General features: G+C 43.1%; 1 protein-coding gene across 1 annotated transcript in view; it reads right to left on the bottom strand.

The window, feature by feature from the left end:
• Positions 1 to 1796: 1796 nt before the first annotated feature.
• The window catches only part of ABCA12 (ATP binding cassette subfamily A member 12), a gene marked incomplete at its 5' end in the record, with an annotated part of 82030 nt that continues 66947 nt past the window's right edge, over positions 1797 to 16879 (bottom strand). The window contains 14 exons of the mRNA XM_082055431.1: positions 1797 to 2403; positions 3645 to 3782; positions 4512 to 4617; positions 5072 to 5164; positions 5374 to 5477; positions 6419 to 6553; positions 6699 to 6843; positions 7452 to 7561; positions 8820 to 9030; positions 9676 to 9944; positions 11306 to 11465; positions 12085 to 12200; positions 14055 to 14232; positions 14709 to 14763. Of these exons, the coding sequence (XP_081911557.1) occupies positions 2284 to 2403; positions 3645 to 3782; positions 4512 to 4617; positions 5072 to 5164; positions 5374 to 5477; positions 6419 to 6553; positions 6699 to 6843; positions 7452 to 7561; positions 8820 to 9030; positions 9676 to 9944; positions 11306 to 11465; positions 12085 to 12200; positions 14055 to 14232; positions 14709 to 14763 (1940 nt within the window). The 3' untranslated portion in view covers positions 1797 to 2283. The remainder of the gene's footprint in view (positions 2404 to 3644; positions 3783 to 4511; positions 4618 to 5071; positions 5165 to 5373; positions 5478 to 6418; positions 6554 to 6698; positions 6844 to 7451; positions 7562 to 8819; positions 9031 to 9675; positions 9945 to 11305; positions 11466 to 12084; positions 12201 to 14054; positions 14233 to 14708; positions 14764 to 16879) is intronic.

The following is a 16879-nucleotide window of genomic DNA, read 5'->3' as shown; positions in this document are numbered from 1 at the left end:
TTTTTTTTTGATTAGTAGGCTCTAAAGGGACAAAAGAATAGTTTTGTATCAGTCTCACTCAATTAAATGTAAAGTACATCTGGACAGAGTCTGAAGATCCATCTTTCACTGGCAGTTGCAAAGCCATCGACATAATAAAATAATACTCTGATTGGTATTACAAGGCTGCATTTAAATCATTGGCATTCATGCTCTGAGTCCTTTGCAGGGAGCACAAGCCCTCCATTAGAGAAAAGCTTAATTTTATACTGTGATCTGTATAAGATAGGCAATGAAAATGAGAAAAAAAGAGCTTTTGCAGAGCTGGAGACATAATAATAGAAGCTACAATGAATGTCTGGGCAGCTTTTTCAGTTACTTATAAACTGCAGGTGTCAAACACATTCTGGAAAGAAGCTGAATTCAGTTTTAATTACAGTCAGCACGTTGAGGCATAATTCAAGGCTTGATAATACCTTCAATCCGTAGCTAAAACCCTCCTGCTATCAGTAAGACATTGACACTGTGATCAAGGAGAAAATGTGACCTCCCTGCAGTAGCTAAACTCTGAACTTCAGTATCCCACTGTAAAATCCCAAACACCCTTGATATTGAAAGTACCTATCCCTTGCATGATTATCTCAGCAAGTCTTAGCATCAAATGGGAACTGAACTAGTAAAATTCCTCTGATGATCAGAGTGAGAAAGATGTGTAATTGCAGCTTTCATCTAAAGTTTCCTTTGGCTCTAATTAGCTAGGGGGGGTGAAAGAAAACCAAAACAAAACAAACAAAACCCAACCAAACAAAACAAAACAAAACCAAACAAAAAAACCCCAACCAACCAACAACACCAAACAAGAACTTTTGGCTCGAATTGTGTGAACCCCAAACCAAGAGCTTTATGGGTCTTCCCAGTTATGTATGACCCAGCTTTATCGGCAATCTTTTACCACCAACAGTTAGTTTATTGAGCTCAAAGACTTTAAGTTCATTATGTGCTTGAATAGTCCCACATATATCAATGCCCTGACCCAAAACTGAGTCTTTGAGGCTGACCCAAAACTGAGTCTTTGAGGCCTTATGCTGGTACTTATAATAAAGAGTAGTATTAAATTCTTCTCCCTCTTAATGATTCTGGGGGAAAAAGCAGGATGTATGTGCTGGTGTGCTGAGCTCAGCTACAGGGGGCTGCTGCTCAAGGGTAGGCAGAGGTCTCATTTAAAGCCAGTGGGCAGAGTCTTTGAAGGGGAAGCTAATTATGCCTCATTACGTGGGATAATACAGCTCTAGAGTTACAGGGGCAGGCACCACCCCGGTGTTGAGGAGGAAGGTCACTGCAGAAGAAGCAGAGAGGCAGAGCCGCCTGGGAGAGGGAGGCTGGCGGAGGCAGATGTAAGGATTTCTGAGCAAAAGAGATGCTTGTTGCTTTTACTCTGCTCAGAGAAAAACGATATTATGAAGCTAACTTTGTTTTGGAGGATTCAACCAATATACCTGCCTTATACCATTCTTCTGTAACGGAGGAGCTCTGAAGAAGAAAGGGTCTGATTGGTGGAACGATCTTCCGTTGGGTACCAAGAGCCAGGAACTGCCTGGGACTAAAACTACAGAACAAACCAAAACCACTGGAAGTGATGATGTTTAAAATAATTATATTTGTGCTGACATAACCCACACATACAGATAAGCTTTATGTCATTACCAAAGACGGCCCCCACCAACAGCACCCATGACTCTCAGCACATAACACCTACATCCTCACTGCACCCCTGTGAGGTAGGACAAGGCCATGAAGCCCATTTCACCGGTGGGGAACCTGTCAAAACTGAGCAACTTTCTCATGGTGACCCAGACAGTCTGTTGCAGAGCACAGAGTGGAGCGTGGGCTTTCAGAGAGGGCAGCCAAGGGACTGCTTTTTTGTCAAACAGCCTGAGCTGCCAACAGCTCCTCTGCTCCATCATGGCCATTTCTGCTGTAACCAAGTGGCCACGAGCAGCAGGTGATGCCAACTAAGTCCTCTTGGGCATAAAAGAGATCATAAAAGAAGAGCTGGGAGTGGGGGGAAAGAGAACCTGTGGAAAGACCAATCTGATTTGTAACCAAATGCTAGTCTTAAATGCATACCATGTTCCTAGTAACAAAATAAGTGCATAGTCAAAAAAAAAAAAAAAAAAAGGTATTTTAAGAAAACGTGACATTTCTCTCCACCATCCCAGAATCATAGAAAACAGGGCTGGAAGGGCCCCAAGGGGTCATCAGGTCTTTTCCCCAGCTTCTACAATCCCTTGTGGTTGGGTCCCTTCAATAGATGGAGCTTATGGTGCTATCTTGGCTACTTGTGTCAGAGCTGTCCAGTGTCACATCAGGACCTGTGTCCACGCCATCAGGATCAGCTTGATTTTTAGCGAAGTTGATGAAAACCTAGAAGTTTAAAGGAAAACATTCAGTATGTGACAGCATAAAGAATTTATAATATGAATTAATATAAAGAAGGAATGGCTGTGAGCCTGGAGAGAGTGCTCAGGAATGGATTCACACTGGATTTGAGAATTGCAAATGTTGGGCTTCTGTGGGCTAATGTAAATAAATGGATGCACGCTCTTGTACCACTGAACTGGTACCCAGGATGCAAAGGTACATTCCTGTACAAAACCTAATTGTCCTGCAGCTCATGTTTCTGAAGTACTGGCGAGGTAATACCCATGTGGTGCCTCGTTTTGATCACAGTCTAATAGAGCTATATTATTACTTTATAAACCCATCTCTCTATATATAATTGACATCCATGCATGCAGAACTGCATATTATATAGATAGGTATATATAATCACACGTAAAAGTCTTTGTTTGAACAGTATCTAATGAATACATAAAATATTCTTATTAGAACACTGCCTGCAATCACATTTGCATATAGACAAATCCAAGCTGTCCTCCCACAAACCACGACTTGGGGCTTCCTGCTGTTTGTCTGCCCATTTCTCTCACCACCACTGCCTCTTATTAAAACAATATTGAGGACCTCCTCCTCCCCAGATCTCTGTTTAACAATCTGTAGGACCACAGGGCTGCAGTTTTTGCTCTCATCTCTGGGACAGACCAAATATATCAGAGGCTGATGCTCAAGAGGACAATTTCTTCTGCATATTCCTTGCGGCATCCCTTCAGCTGATGTGGTTCCTACAAGACTTTAATGCCAGTGAGAATGTTCTTCCAAGGGAAAATGGAAGGAACTCAACCATGAAGCTAGGTTTGGAGTAACGCTAAATGAACTTACAAGCAAAATACAGTAAGAGAAAGAGTGGAATCAAGCAAATTTCCAGGACTGGTGGGAAAAGCCCACTGCCAGGAAGCCTAGCACTGAACTCAGGGGTGATTCATAATCCTGCCCTTCATCCACACCTATGGGGCTGCTGAAATCTGCAGTCACAAAGGGAAAAACAGGTTCTTTATGCTAAGCGCAGCTTTCTATGTGCATTTTTCCTAGCACCAGCACAGGTATCTGGAGGCAGTAGTCCTGATAAAGTATCCCCAGGAGGAATATAGATGGAAATCCCTTTCAAAACGTAGTCTATTGTGTGCAGCAGTCCATTATGTGTAACCATCAGTCTGCTCCCCTGTTAACAGTTTTAAATGGATGGCCACACATCTTTAATTCCTTACCTCCTCTAAGGTTGTCTGACTCACTGAGAAGTGCCTGATATTGAAGGCTGCTTTGCTGGCTTCCAGGAGATCAAATATATTTGCTACCCCTCCTGCAGAGACCGGAACGTGATACTCCACCATGTTGAAATGCCGATCCTATGGGAACAGGAGGGATGGGGTTGAGTTAGGAGGGTGTTGCCTATAAAACACCAATAGATCTGGTGGCTGTCTGGCCAAGAACAAAAGCAAAGAGGAGCTTTGGAATCACAGGAGACTGAAGGGGCAGAGAGTGTGTTCTTCTGGCCCCCAAAGGTGAGGAATATTATTGTTTGGTATTGATCAGTGTTTCTCCATTGGGAACTTTTGTGAGTTTTGTGACTGGGAGATGATAATTAAGCCCCAGAGCTGGAAGCTTGAGAGTAGCCATAGCACTCTCCAGCTCCAGGTCTGCTGTTTTGATTAACACAGAGATGGGGTTATGGGCAACAGATGGGATTTGTGACTCAGTTACTCTGGTTTTACAGTTAGTTATTCAGTTACTGGAAGCACTCAGCTGTCTCACTACCCACTGCATATGAAGTGGGTCTCCACACAGCCCAGGCTTCAGTGGGACCATTAACAGAGGCAGAGGGTCACCGCAAAGCTGCCTTACAGGATCTCTGCAGCTGCTTGGCTGAAGTTATTTAAGCTACCAAGGAACAGGGGTGCTCAAGCCCTTGGATCACATTGCTGATAGCACTGAGAAGTGTGTGCATATGAATCCCCTACACTCCAAGAGCACAGATCTACAGGCACAGCATGTTGCAAGTCGTCTATCTTGCTAGATCCTCTTGGTTATTTGAAGGGCTTGAGAGGGCCTCTCCTGAAAGCATTTGTCCTGCTCACCTTCAGGCATGTGTTTGGAAACTGTGACTTCATGAACTCTGTCAATGTCTCAGTGCAAACTGTGTTGCTATTTAAGTGCATCTTCACAGTGAATCCTCTTCCAAACCTACACAAAAAAGAAAATCACAATTAACACAGTAGGAAAGAGAAACAGATGAAGAAAATCCTTTGAGAGTAATGCACAGGCTCTTTGGGGAAATCTAATCCAGGCAGAGTGCAGCTTGAATGGGGTCAGGGTTGTTAACCCGGAGTGAATCTTAATAAGAAGCTGAGCTATTGTGATAACTAATAAAATCGAAGCTCAACCCTAACATACATTTCACATTTTCAGCAGTGAGCAGATTACTTGAGGGAACACATCTCTGGGAAAAAGGTTGTGAGAAAGAAGAAAGTGCATTAGTTAACATAGAATTTCAATGGCGTAGTAAGAAACATAAATCAGAGAATGACATTATTTTGATGCCCTGTTAACAAAGGTCTCACGTTCTGAGTCCTCAAAGCTGTAGGTTACTAACTCCATATGCCATTCAGTAAGAGAGAAATTGGTACATTTTACTGACCTGCTCTTGATATGCTGCAATGAGCCAATGCACTGAAAACTCCCGTTCACCATAATTGCCAGCCTGGTACAGAGGGCTTCGCATTCTTCCATGCTGGAAAGCCAACCAAGAAACTTGAGTTGAGAAGGTGTAAAATTAAAAAAAAAAAAACACACACACAAAAAAACAAAAAACAAAAAACAAACAAACAAAACCCAAAACAAACAAACAAAAAAACCAAACCCCACAAACCAAACAAAGGGGGCCTCTCCATAACCCCCTGCAGATCCTGAGACTGGAGACAGAGCCAAAACCAGCCCTACCTGTGGGATGTGAGTATCACTGAGCATTTGTTCTGCACTTCCTCACTGATGATTTTCCAAAGGTGGCGTTTAGCGTTTGGATCCATTCCAGAGCTCGGTTCATCCTATTGGGAAAGACAGGACTCAATGTAAATTTGCACTCAAAATCTGATCTTCCTAACACTCGTGCTTTAAATATCTATAAACACCACAGGCATAACCTCAGACAAGAAGCTATCAACTGGCATTCGGTTCCCACGTGCACCTGCGTTTTGCCTCTCTCTCACCTGCTGACGAAGCGAGTGTTGCATTTTTCCATTTAGAGAGACAGTAAGCTAGAGATGAAAGATGGTCTATTGTCTCCTATCTTTGCATCACTGATAAAATTGTTAGCCCATTTCCCACTGACAAATTGTTATTGTCGAGGATAATGCCTTATATAAGGCAGAAATAAACCAGCTTGAGTTCAGGCAGCAGTCAGCATGGAGGAAATTTCCCCACCTTCTATTTTTACTGAGATTTTTTTTATGTCACAACAGCAGCTAGAGGGCTGGTATATGTGGTCAGAAGGAAAGGCAGTAGTATTGGGCTTGATACAAGCTTGGATGAGGGAGATTTATGTCCACTAGGTATCAAATTTAATATCGGAAAACCTGTTCACAGCACACTGCACACATTCAAAAAACAGCAAGTGCAAAAACTACACAAAAAGGTGTATTTTAGCAATGGCATCTCTCATGGAACAACTGGAAAGTTCAAAGTGAAAAACAGAAGGGGAAGCCAGACCTAGAAAAATAGTTTTATGTTCTAATCCTGATGGAAGTTGCTCCTTTGCTCTCCTACAGATTTGGAGCCTTGGATTCTGCTTTTCTTGCAACGCTGTGCAGGTAGTCAATAGAAACAAACAACAAACAGAAAACACACACAAGAAAGACCTGGCAACAAGGAGAATTTACTTGGCAAATATAAGATCTATTTTTGATCTCTGAAAGATGCTAACAGAGAAACTAGCAGACTCATCACACTTATGTCTCATCTGCCCCACAACAAGGCCCCCATTTCTCACCAGCAGCAGAATTGATGGATTCCCAATGAGAGCCAGAGCAGTTGACAATTTCCTGTTGGTGCCATAACTGCACATAGAGGTGACTCTGTCTTTGTAGGCCATCAGATTCAGCCGGTGGAGAAGCTGGAGTACAACCTATGGGAGCAAGACGACTGATTTCACAACCATGTCCAGGCATAAAATACCACACGCATATTTGTTTACTGAAAGACTAATTAAATCAATGTAAAATCTGTCAATAACTGGAAAATGTTTTAACTTGAGCCCCAGTGATACTCACTCCCTTGATGTCTCTCTCAGGGATGCCATGTAGCCTAGCATAGTAATACATGTGCTCTTCCACTGTCAGCAAGTCATCCAAGGCATCTTCTTGAGGACAGTAGCCAAAGAGTGACCAGTGTGCCTCACTAATGTCATTCAAGGACCTGTGTGAGGAAGTCAGCAAGTCATGTTAAACACAGTGAATTGTCGGTGTACTCTGGAATCACACAGGACAGAGAAAAACTCTTTCTACTGCTTTCTATCCCTTCCTCAACTCTCTAAGAAAAATTCTATGAACTTGCAGACCTTCAACTTTTATGTCTTCAGTTCTGCAAAGGAAGATCCATATCTGTGAGGTCTGTTAGCTGTGATGTCTAGTACATGACTCTCCATTTACCATCAGCACTTCAGATGGCACAGTTGTCACCAAGGCTGCTCCTGTTAGAGCGCGCTTTGAGATGGGCCTTACTGGTCTCCAGATACCGGCTCAGAAGTGGGATCACGCTCAGCTAAGGATCTGGGTCTGATCCCATTGGCAATGGACTGTTATGGAAGAAACACCACTGAGAGCAGCAGAGATATGACAGCAAAGTGCAACCCTGGGGAAGCAACCATACCATCTTCAAAGGATGAAATTTCCTGCCTTATTTATTTTTGCTCTCAATGTTTTGTTTCAGACTTTTACATTTATTTTCCTTTGCCATTCAGCCTGAAAAACTGCTCTCAAGCTGGTTTCCTCACATGCTTTCCCCAGAAATCATATCCTGCGTACCCAGAATGATCCTGGACCCGCAACCTTCCGCTGGATGCTCCGATATCACCTGTCAGCATCTTAAAGATGGTCGTCTTTCCAGCTCCGTTCACACCAAGCAAGCCAAAGCACTGAGTTGTGAGAAAGAAAAGTAGAAATGTAACCATTTTGTATTTATAATGCAGAAAATATTGCTCTGAGATGAGTGCTCAGTGCATCTTGTCTCTTCTCTGGACCCTTGAGCAAGATGAATTGCTAGAGCAGCAGAAGTACTCAGAGCATACAAACGTTATAATGGAGATTGTTTATGGTGCAATATACTGCAGCTTATATTAGGACCGTTTGTTTAATATGGTGAAGAATCAAGGATGTGCCTCTAATAGAGTGATTCCTTTTACTGCAAGGTACATTTTTGCAGTGAACTCATCTGACAGGCCAAATCCTGATCATCTAATTTGTGCAAAGCCTCACATTGACAGGAATGGAGCTATTCATAGGAATGAGGTGAGCGAGGTTTGTGCTGTCATTGGTAAAATCTTAATGCGACAAGATTTTTGTCAAATAATCTCACTAATGCACTACTTTAATAAGATTAAGAACTGGCTCCCTGTAGTGCAGTTCAGTATCTCATACTAAAATCTTTGTTTTATTGCTAAGGTTGGAGATATGCAGTTGTGTGTTGCATAAGCAATCACCACCGTGCTGATAATTCCTATTATTTTGATGTTGTTAGTACAGAGCAGCTGATGTGACAATCCTCACATGCTGGGCCCGCTGCAGATGTACAGCATTGATTCAAGGCTTTTCTCGTGAGTCAGTGTTTTTGCAGGTAACCGCACTGACGTGACCAAAGAGTCCTTTTTTTTTCTTTAGAGTTAGTTTTAAGTCCCGATACATGAAAATGTGTGCTTAGCTGAAGTGATTTGTCTTTCCCTGGTGGGAAATACAAGCAGATAAGCCTGGCTTACTGTCTCCCATGCAGTTTAGTTGAATAATTGCAACTGGACAAATTCTGCTGTCTTCATTTACTATATGGTAATCCACAGTGACTGCCCCCCCTCAAAATGCACTATGCTAGGTGCTGTACAAACACAGCAGGCAGACATTTTGTTCTGAATACAGCTCCATCACTGCCCCATCCACTTTTCCTCTTTTTGGGGCCTTCAAACTGTCACTTGGTGTCCCAAATCCACCAGGAGCCTTTAGTCACTACTATAACCCCAAGAATCAATAAATAAGGCAAAGGAGAAAGTTGGAGCAGAACAAACCATGACAGTTGTGCTGGGATGGCGACAGGGACTGGGAGAGAAGATGACAGTGGGACTGTGGACCTGTTCCAGTGTCCCTGCCCAGGGTGGAAGGTGCCCGCAACCTTTCCCCTTCACTTACCTCTCCAGCAGGAATCCCGAGGCTGATGTTTTTCACAGCCATGATGCGTTTGTGAGGGAGGTGGTAGATCTTTGTGAGGTTCTGGAGCTGCACCACGTCAAAGTCAGCTTTGCCAGACTCCACCCGGTTCCTCTCTGCCCGGACGTCCCCGTCCTCTTCAGCCGCGGGCGGCAGAAGCGATGTTTTGCCATGCACTCTGTCAGACAGGAACCTACGGGGAGGGCAGAGAGGGGACCTTACCCTCAGGCAAGCAGACAGCGGTGCACCTGTGTGCTTGGGGTACTAAGGAGCCTTCCTGGGACATCCCAGGGCATGCAAACATATATAGGTATACGCACAGTTTCTGTTCTCTCCTGATATTTGCACCATTTAGGGAATTAAAAAAACCCCTACGTTCTCTTTCTGCCTATTTTTTGTTCTTTTTCAGCAAATATTTTGAGCTGGAGGGGATCCTACGCCATAGACACACTCATAATGCAGGTGACAGGCCCGTTTTTGGTCTTCCTTGTGGGCACCCAAGCCAGAGGAGATGGGGAGACTGAAACAGTCAATGGACTGACTGCTCTTACCAGCCAGCTGAACATCAGCCTACCCAACCCAGAGCCCTGAAACAAAGGCCATAGTCTCAGCCAACAAGGACTACCAAGAGACTCTGGCAACCTATACCTCTATTAGTTAGTACTCTAATTACTGGTAGAAACTGGGACTGCTGCCAGAGAAAACTTACTCCTGGTTTGCAAAGTGTCTTGGAAATTTATGGGCTTCATAATTGACAATGATGGTGCGAGAGCCCAGAATTAAACCACTGAGTGCTGGCTTGGTCTGTTTTCATTGCGAGACTCCAGATGTTACTTACTCCAGTATGTTGTTCCAGACTCTCTGAATCATCCTGTCTTGAACTGCAAGACGAATGGCAAAAAACACAGTGCCCTGGATAAACATGGCAAACAGCTTGGATGTGGTCTTGTCCAGCTCGAAGGTTTTGTCAGGGTAGTCCACTCCATAGGCTTTTAAGAAGCCCAGCAGTGCCTGATCCTGTGACAGTTCAATCAAGCCATAGCCAAAGCAAAATTGTGGGAACAGAAGGAACGCATGCCTTAAGTTTTCAGCGAGTTCACGCAAGCCCTGAAAATAAAAAAAAAAAAAAAAAGGCAGCGCAGTCAGTCACTGTTTTTATTCATGGAACAAACTCATCGGCTTTACTGTGGGACTGAAGTGTAACAATTACATTGGGATTTGCTTGTGTCTCAGAGCAGAGATAAATTGAAAGCAAAGAGCTCTGGAGACATCTCATTTCACAGGCACAAGGTCAGAAAAGTCAACAGGCAGCTCTGAAGTTGTGATCACCCACAGCAAACAGCAGCCGGTTCCCAGTGCAGTCCCTCACTGCTGCTCCAGCCGCTCACCCTGTGTGTGCAGCAGCCCAAACCCACCCCTGAGCCAGAGCTTAATCCAGCCCAGAGCAGCACTGCGCCTCCCAAAACCACACAGCTCCTGCACCAGCCCACAGGGGAGCACGGCCCCCTCCCCTGCAGCGTTGTCCTGTCTGTTTTCCTTAGACAAACATCTCCATAAAACACAAGATTTGGCTTTAAAAGACACAGATGAGCCTTTCCAGTTAACTCATGGCAAAACAGCCCAGTGTGCGGTCTCACACTCACAAAATGAGATTTGGTACCTTTCGAGCAGAAGGAAGGATTAGTGCACACGGCAAAGCAGGGAAGCAGTAAATGAGCATGGAAAGAAACCAACTCCCTGCCACTGGGGCAGAGAGGGATAAAAGATGATCATAATTGCACATCCCTAAAATCCAGGGGGTTGCTAAACAAGCACTGACCAGCTAGAGAGAAAAATCCAACCCAGCTATTGTTTTACAAAGAAACTGCCCCTTAGAAAAAAAGAAAACTACATGTAAGGTGTACATTTTATCCCAGTAGTTCCCAGGGATATCTCAGTTTAAGAGAAGGCTTTACTTCAGGGAATCATCACTATCTCTGAGTCATTTTTCATCCTTGTACGGAGAAGATGATTGCATTACAGAACTAGATGACAGACAGCCGCTCCTGGGCTTAATACAGCACAAGTCAGACCCAGGGCAATGACATCTAGTTGTCACTCTTCACAGTTTGTGCTATAATAACGTGGCAATGGTTCAAAGACCCTATCAACTTCTAATCAAACATCTACACCCGCCTCCCACCATTCTCTGCACAGGCAGTTTTCTTCCCCTCTTTTTGTATTCTCCCCTCTGTCACCATCATTTCCTTCTTTGCTGGGGGTGCAGATTTACAGACAGGCAAGATTCCTATTTGACTCATGCCCTGGCTGTAGGGAATCCCATTAAGTCCTGCAACTACTGTCCTCTGCTTGGTCTACCTCAAACACCTTGAAACCAGCCAGCTGCTAAGGACCTGATCAAAGCCACCAAACTCAACGAGAAGCCTCCTGTTGTTTCACCAAGGGTTTAATATTAGTAGGGTTCCTACCTGGTCAGTGGCCTTTTCCTGGGAGAGCAGAAATACAACCGAGTGAGTGATGATCGTATTGATGCCAAAGAACAAGTTGACGCAAACATAAACAATGAAGGCCATTCCTGTTTCCTTGAAAAACCCAGCCAGCAGGTACATCCATGAAAATGTTGCATATCTATAAATTGCCAACATTGCAGAGAACACTACAGTAACTCGAAGTGCAATTGAAAACAAACAACTAAAGACCTCAGACAACATAATAGTTCTGGTTTGGCATGTGACTAGATTTCCATATTACAGGAGCTTCAAGAAGAAAAAACAGCTTTGTATCTGTTCAAATTTGGAAAGAAAGTTTATGTTACTTACTTTGAAAAATGGAACCCCAACTGAAAGCAGACAGACTGGGCCTGGAGGATTTAAATCCAGGGAGACAGTTTTGCTAAGTTTTCCTGATTTATGCTGCTCATTATTTTTTTTTTTCCTTCTCTGATTTTGAAATGCTTCTATATCTTGAACTTTGCAATAGTACAATAAGCATCTGCTTAGAGCTTGGGTCATCACTGTGACCTTGAATATTTCATGCCCTCACACAGAGTTTGCTTTGAACAAAGCAGGCATGATGACAGTAGTTTAGCTCACTGCTTCTGGAAGGAGCAACTAGTTACCGTATGTAAAGTAAATGTCAAAGAAAAAAGCCCACGTACTACTCCCTTGGATCCCAAATTGCAGCAGCCTGCAATATCCTGATCCTCACTCTGTGCAATGATATTTAAATAACTAAGCTCCACACTTACCCAAACATTAACAGAAGAAGAAATACTGCCAGTAAGTTATTGTTGTTGCAGAAAGCTGGTATCTGGAAGGATGAAATAACTCCTATTGAGAGTCCAACAGGGACCATAAAAAGTACCTGCAAAATGATATTAAAAAGATATTATTAGGATGATAATTCTTAAACATTTCTCTAAAACTACGCAGAAGCAACAATGCCATGCCTGAATCTGGTGCCACAAGCACAGTTTGGGTTTTATAAGGGAAACCAAGCACAGGAAGGGTCTCAGTCCTCCTGAGACTTTCAGGAGTCTTGCAAATGAGTTCCCACAAAGCCACTTAGAATGGGTTAAGCCTCGACATTCAGGACTGTGGACAGAAAGTGCTTTAAAAAAAAAGGTTGTGAATGAAAAATACCCCTTTGGGTTTTCTGTTAGCCTTGCAGTCAGACCACTTTATCGTGCCCTGTAAATCTCGTCTTTATAATGTTGAGTCAAGCCAGGGACCTACCAAACATCTGCATTGAGAGGTTCCTCTCTTCCCCAGCCTTGGGATTTAACAGAATTTATTGGCACGGGTTCGCTGAGAAATATCAAGTTGCCGAGAGCACTGGATTAGTCTCAGCCCACTGAATACTGATTGTGGCAAGGACTCTGGGGATTTTTCCACAGGCTGATTTAATAAATATGCAGTGCTGGAGGGAGGGCCTGGATCAGGGATGCAGACACAAGCCTGCCCCATCCTTCCCCAAGCCAGGCTGCAGCCACGCTGTCCTCAGACCCTTCCAAGCCACAGGTACTTGTGCTATTGCCTAATCACACTAGTCCCTGTAAACAGGCTACTTAGTGGTGAGCACAGTAGTGTTAGGACTGCTTTGTTAGCATGCATTGGTGTTACCAAAACACCCAGAAGCTGAGGCTCTGCTCTGCAGAAAGAGTCACAGCTCATGTTCCCCCAGGGATTTCAGCCCTTAGCCTTCACTGCAGCAGAGGGGCTGGCCACCCAAGTGCCCTCCAAGATTTCATATTTTCAGGAACTGATGACATCAGTGGGATTTTTAGGCACTAGCACAACTGCATCGATAGAAATTTGTTAAATACGTAGAGCTGATCACCATTACAGCAGAGCTGGCAGTGCCAAAGCTCACGAGCAGCTCTCTAACAGTGTGAGGGTTTGACATTGTGCACTGAAGGTAATTCATAAGACATAGAGTACTTTAGTCTACAGACACTGTGCATATTGATCCTCTTAGCTCAGCGATGCTTTCCAGCAGTGCTATTAACCCTCTTTACCATGAGGAAACTTAACTTCAGGGAGAACAAGGGCACACCTACGCCACGTAATGCAGCACAGTGCTGGGGAGCTCAACCATCTATAGGAAAAAGATTGTAAATCTATACAGAGCAGTGCAGGACTGTAGAAAGGAACTTGCTCGGGTCCTGGAAGGCATATAGCTGCATTATTAGCTTCCCTTGGCTTAAAAACCTTTATAATATATAACCTTAAACTGAGCATTCAACCCAGCAATGGATTTTTGCCCAACAGGGGAGTGCCAGCTGTGAGATGTCTGCTAATGTCACACTCTCTACCCCCAGGGTTTCCAAAATAGCTGTAGCCTCAAGAACCAAAGCCTTACCCCAGACGCGTAAAGCCTGCATGACAACTAATCTAGCCCTGCAAGCTACCAGAAAGGCAGCTTGCTGCTTGCATGTTAAAATTGAAATCAAACTCTGGCCTGTTGTGTGTTGAACTCATATAAACGTGCTGAGTGCTTTGCATACACTCGAGAGAGAAGAAATGCCTTCGCTTAGCAAAATCCAGCGTTGTGGTTCACTTTAATAGTCTTCAATGCCTTGGAGAACAATTACTAAGTAACACTCTTGGTAGTAATAATATTAAGAAGTCTAAGCAACCAACTTTAAATAAAGAACTTTTTTTTTTCCCCTGCTGCGTAATGCTACTCTTAGTGCATTTATGAATGTGAATTATTTACCAGATCATAAACGAAGTTAGTCACCCAGTAGCTTGTCATCCCAATGCCTGAAATATGCTGCAGTTGTTTGGCTTTGGTTTGATGTTCTTTTACCACGTAGAGCACAAAGCTTGCCGTTGTGATAGAGTAGCCAACCAGGACAGACATTGAAACTATGATGTCGAGTAAACTGTTGAGCCTGGACAGAAAGGGGAAAAAGATGTATATGGTGAGTGAAAGCGGAAGGTTTCCTTCACTGCAGAGGCACTGTTTAGAGCTCAGAAGCAAAAGGTCCTGATTCTGTGCCAGCATCTTTTGCTGATGTTAATTACTCTTAGCAAAAAGGAGTCACAGCACTGTACTATGGCATTGATTGGAAAGGCCAAAAGGAAAACTATGGAATTATTATTATTGTGGCAAAGCACAAGCATGTGTGATGCTGTAACAGTGATCTCCAGATCTATATGAGATCCTGCAAAGAAACCACAACAGGAATCAGCAGCTCTGATGGCAAGCAGGATGCTACTCAAGCGTAGAGGGAATGAAGACAAGGAAGAGAGCAGTTTCATCATCGAGAGATATTCAGTAATTTCGGCTGGTTTATGGTTTCCAAGAAGCTGGTTTGCTCCTTTTGAAGCTAAACAATTCAGGCATCAGCCAAATGAATCTTCTTACATTACTTGTTCTTGACTCTGTCCTCCAGGATATGGGTGAGATGATAAGAAAATACCTACAAAAACAACAACAACAAAATAAATTGAAAATGTGGCTAACTTAAAGCTTCCCTCACCAGCTCCTGATATCGACAGTAATACAGAAAACTCTGAGTAGAGAAGAAAAGCAGATCAAAAGCTGGCTTTTGCTCTGTCATCTTGGTGTGATGTTGGGCACAATTTTAAGCATCCTCATTTTTCCTATGACTTCACTTTGATGGACAGCAGATCTGAAATTCAAACCCTAGGCCTTGTTTCTGCATCTATCTGGCTGATGGCATCATTCATTTCAGTGAGAGCACTCCCACACCTAAAATGAGGCACATGGTCATAGGTCCATGTATTTGAGGTTGGATTCCTCAACACAGGCACATTCAAAACTGGTGAATATGTTTCATTTTAAAGATGCTGCTTGATGATCTCACTGCATTTAATTTGTTCTTTTATCATCAGAAACAATCATTCCCTATTGGCTTTTTCTACAACTATTATCTTCCTATGATATATGTCTTTCTCAATATAACATCTGTTGAGATGCTAGCATAAACCCATGTAAGCTGCAGATACTTTTGTTCCCAGTTTGGCAATGAACTAATTCTGAATTATTCTGTCTTATGCAGCTAGGAAAAAAAAAAAAAAATAGCATTTTGTCCAAAGGAACTAGCAAAAATCTAGTTACTGTGTTGGTAAGCCCCATGTGATATTTTGCAAAAAGATCCCTTAAAATGGGTTTGTATTGGGCACAAGCTGCAAGAGAGAAATTTTCTGCTCTTGTGCATCACGTTCAGAAGATTTGGTTTAAGTACTTCTTTACCAAGGAGAACACCTAACCCAAAATATAATACTATTGATCATCACAGTGCATTTTCTGTTTGGAGGCAATTCGTGCCTATAAAACCAGAGTTTCCTAACAAAAGGAGGAACGTGGGGGGCTCTGGTGGGCCAGTTCCAACCTCCGGTGAAGGTCTCTGCCCAGGTCTCACCAAGACAACAGCCCAGTCTCTAAGACTCCAGCACCTGAGAAAGGGTGTAGGCTAAGATGTGGCTAAAAACAAGGTACTCAATCCATATTTAGGCCCCTAAGTAAATGCCTCAGTTCTCAGGGAGCGCCGGAGGACCTGTAGCTGCTATTAAATCCCGAGTGATTTGCTAGAACATGCCACCTCTGAAATTTAAGCTCCTTACAGGCAGGCACCTGACTTTCAGCAGTTATACGAGGAAGAACTATTCTGGGTTATTTTCTCTAAGAACCAGCACTCCACACAGGGATCAGAAAGGGGGAGACTGTGGGCTGGGCTGTCTAAATGCCATACCAAGCAAATAAATTCAAAAGGGAAGATTTCATAGGAAATTCATTTTGGAGGAAAAAAAAAAAAAAAAAAAAAAAAAAACTCAGTCTTGTCATCAGTGAGGGAAATGGAATTAAAATCTTGGGCTGCTGATAAAGCCACACAAACAGCCAGGAAATGTTTCCCTTCTCTAAAAGAGAGAGAGAAAGAAAGATACTGTCTGTCTAATCTGTTAATACTTCACTATAAAGCCATTTTCCTTTACTGAAGCTTAGTCTAGAAGTCAAAATTTCCATTTCAATGCTTCTCTTTTTTGTTGGTTGGGATTGAGAGGACAGAAAGCACAATATACGTAAGTCAAAAGCTATTATGACTTGCTTAGTGACAGGGTAAAAAGCTTTTTATGTATTTTTTAAAAATATACACAGCCTGAGTCAAACCTCTAAAGCAGGACTGGCACCTCTTTCAAACTGCTGAAATGACAACACACTTTTATCTGGCCATTTCAGTGGTTCTTAAACTGTCATTTATTTGTCACAACAACAAATAGATTTAGCTGCCAGGAACATACCACGTAGAACGTCTGTTCAATTGTATTTCAAACTGGATTTACACTACCCCAGGGGAGCCATCCTTATCCATTCATTTTATTTCCCCTGTTCTATGGCTTGGATCATTAGTGGGAAGTGGGGAATTATCTGCCTGGTCATTTACTACTAAGCATTTCTTTCCAAAAATGCATAAGCAGCAGGACAGATGGAATAAAAACTGCTGCTATTCCTTCCCACTGAAAATTGTTGTGGTGTTGTGATAGTTTTTCTGGTTTTGTTTTGGTTTTTTTCCT

Source organism: Streptopelia decaocto (genome assembly GCF_964273445.1).
Source record: "Streptopelia decaocto genome assembly, chromosome: 6".
Classification (NCBI taxonomy): domain Eukaryota; kingdom Metazoa; phylum Chordata; class Aves; order Columbiformes; family Columbidae; genus Streptopelia; species Streptopelia decaocto.
Note: the sequence above shows the minus strand (reverse complement) of the source record. Positions and strands in the feature narration are given on the sequence as shown.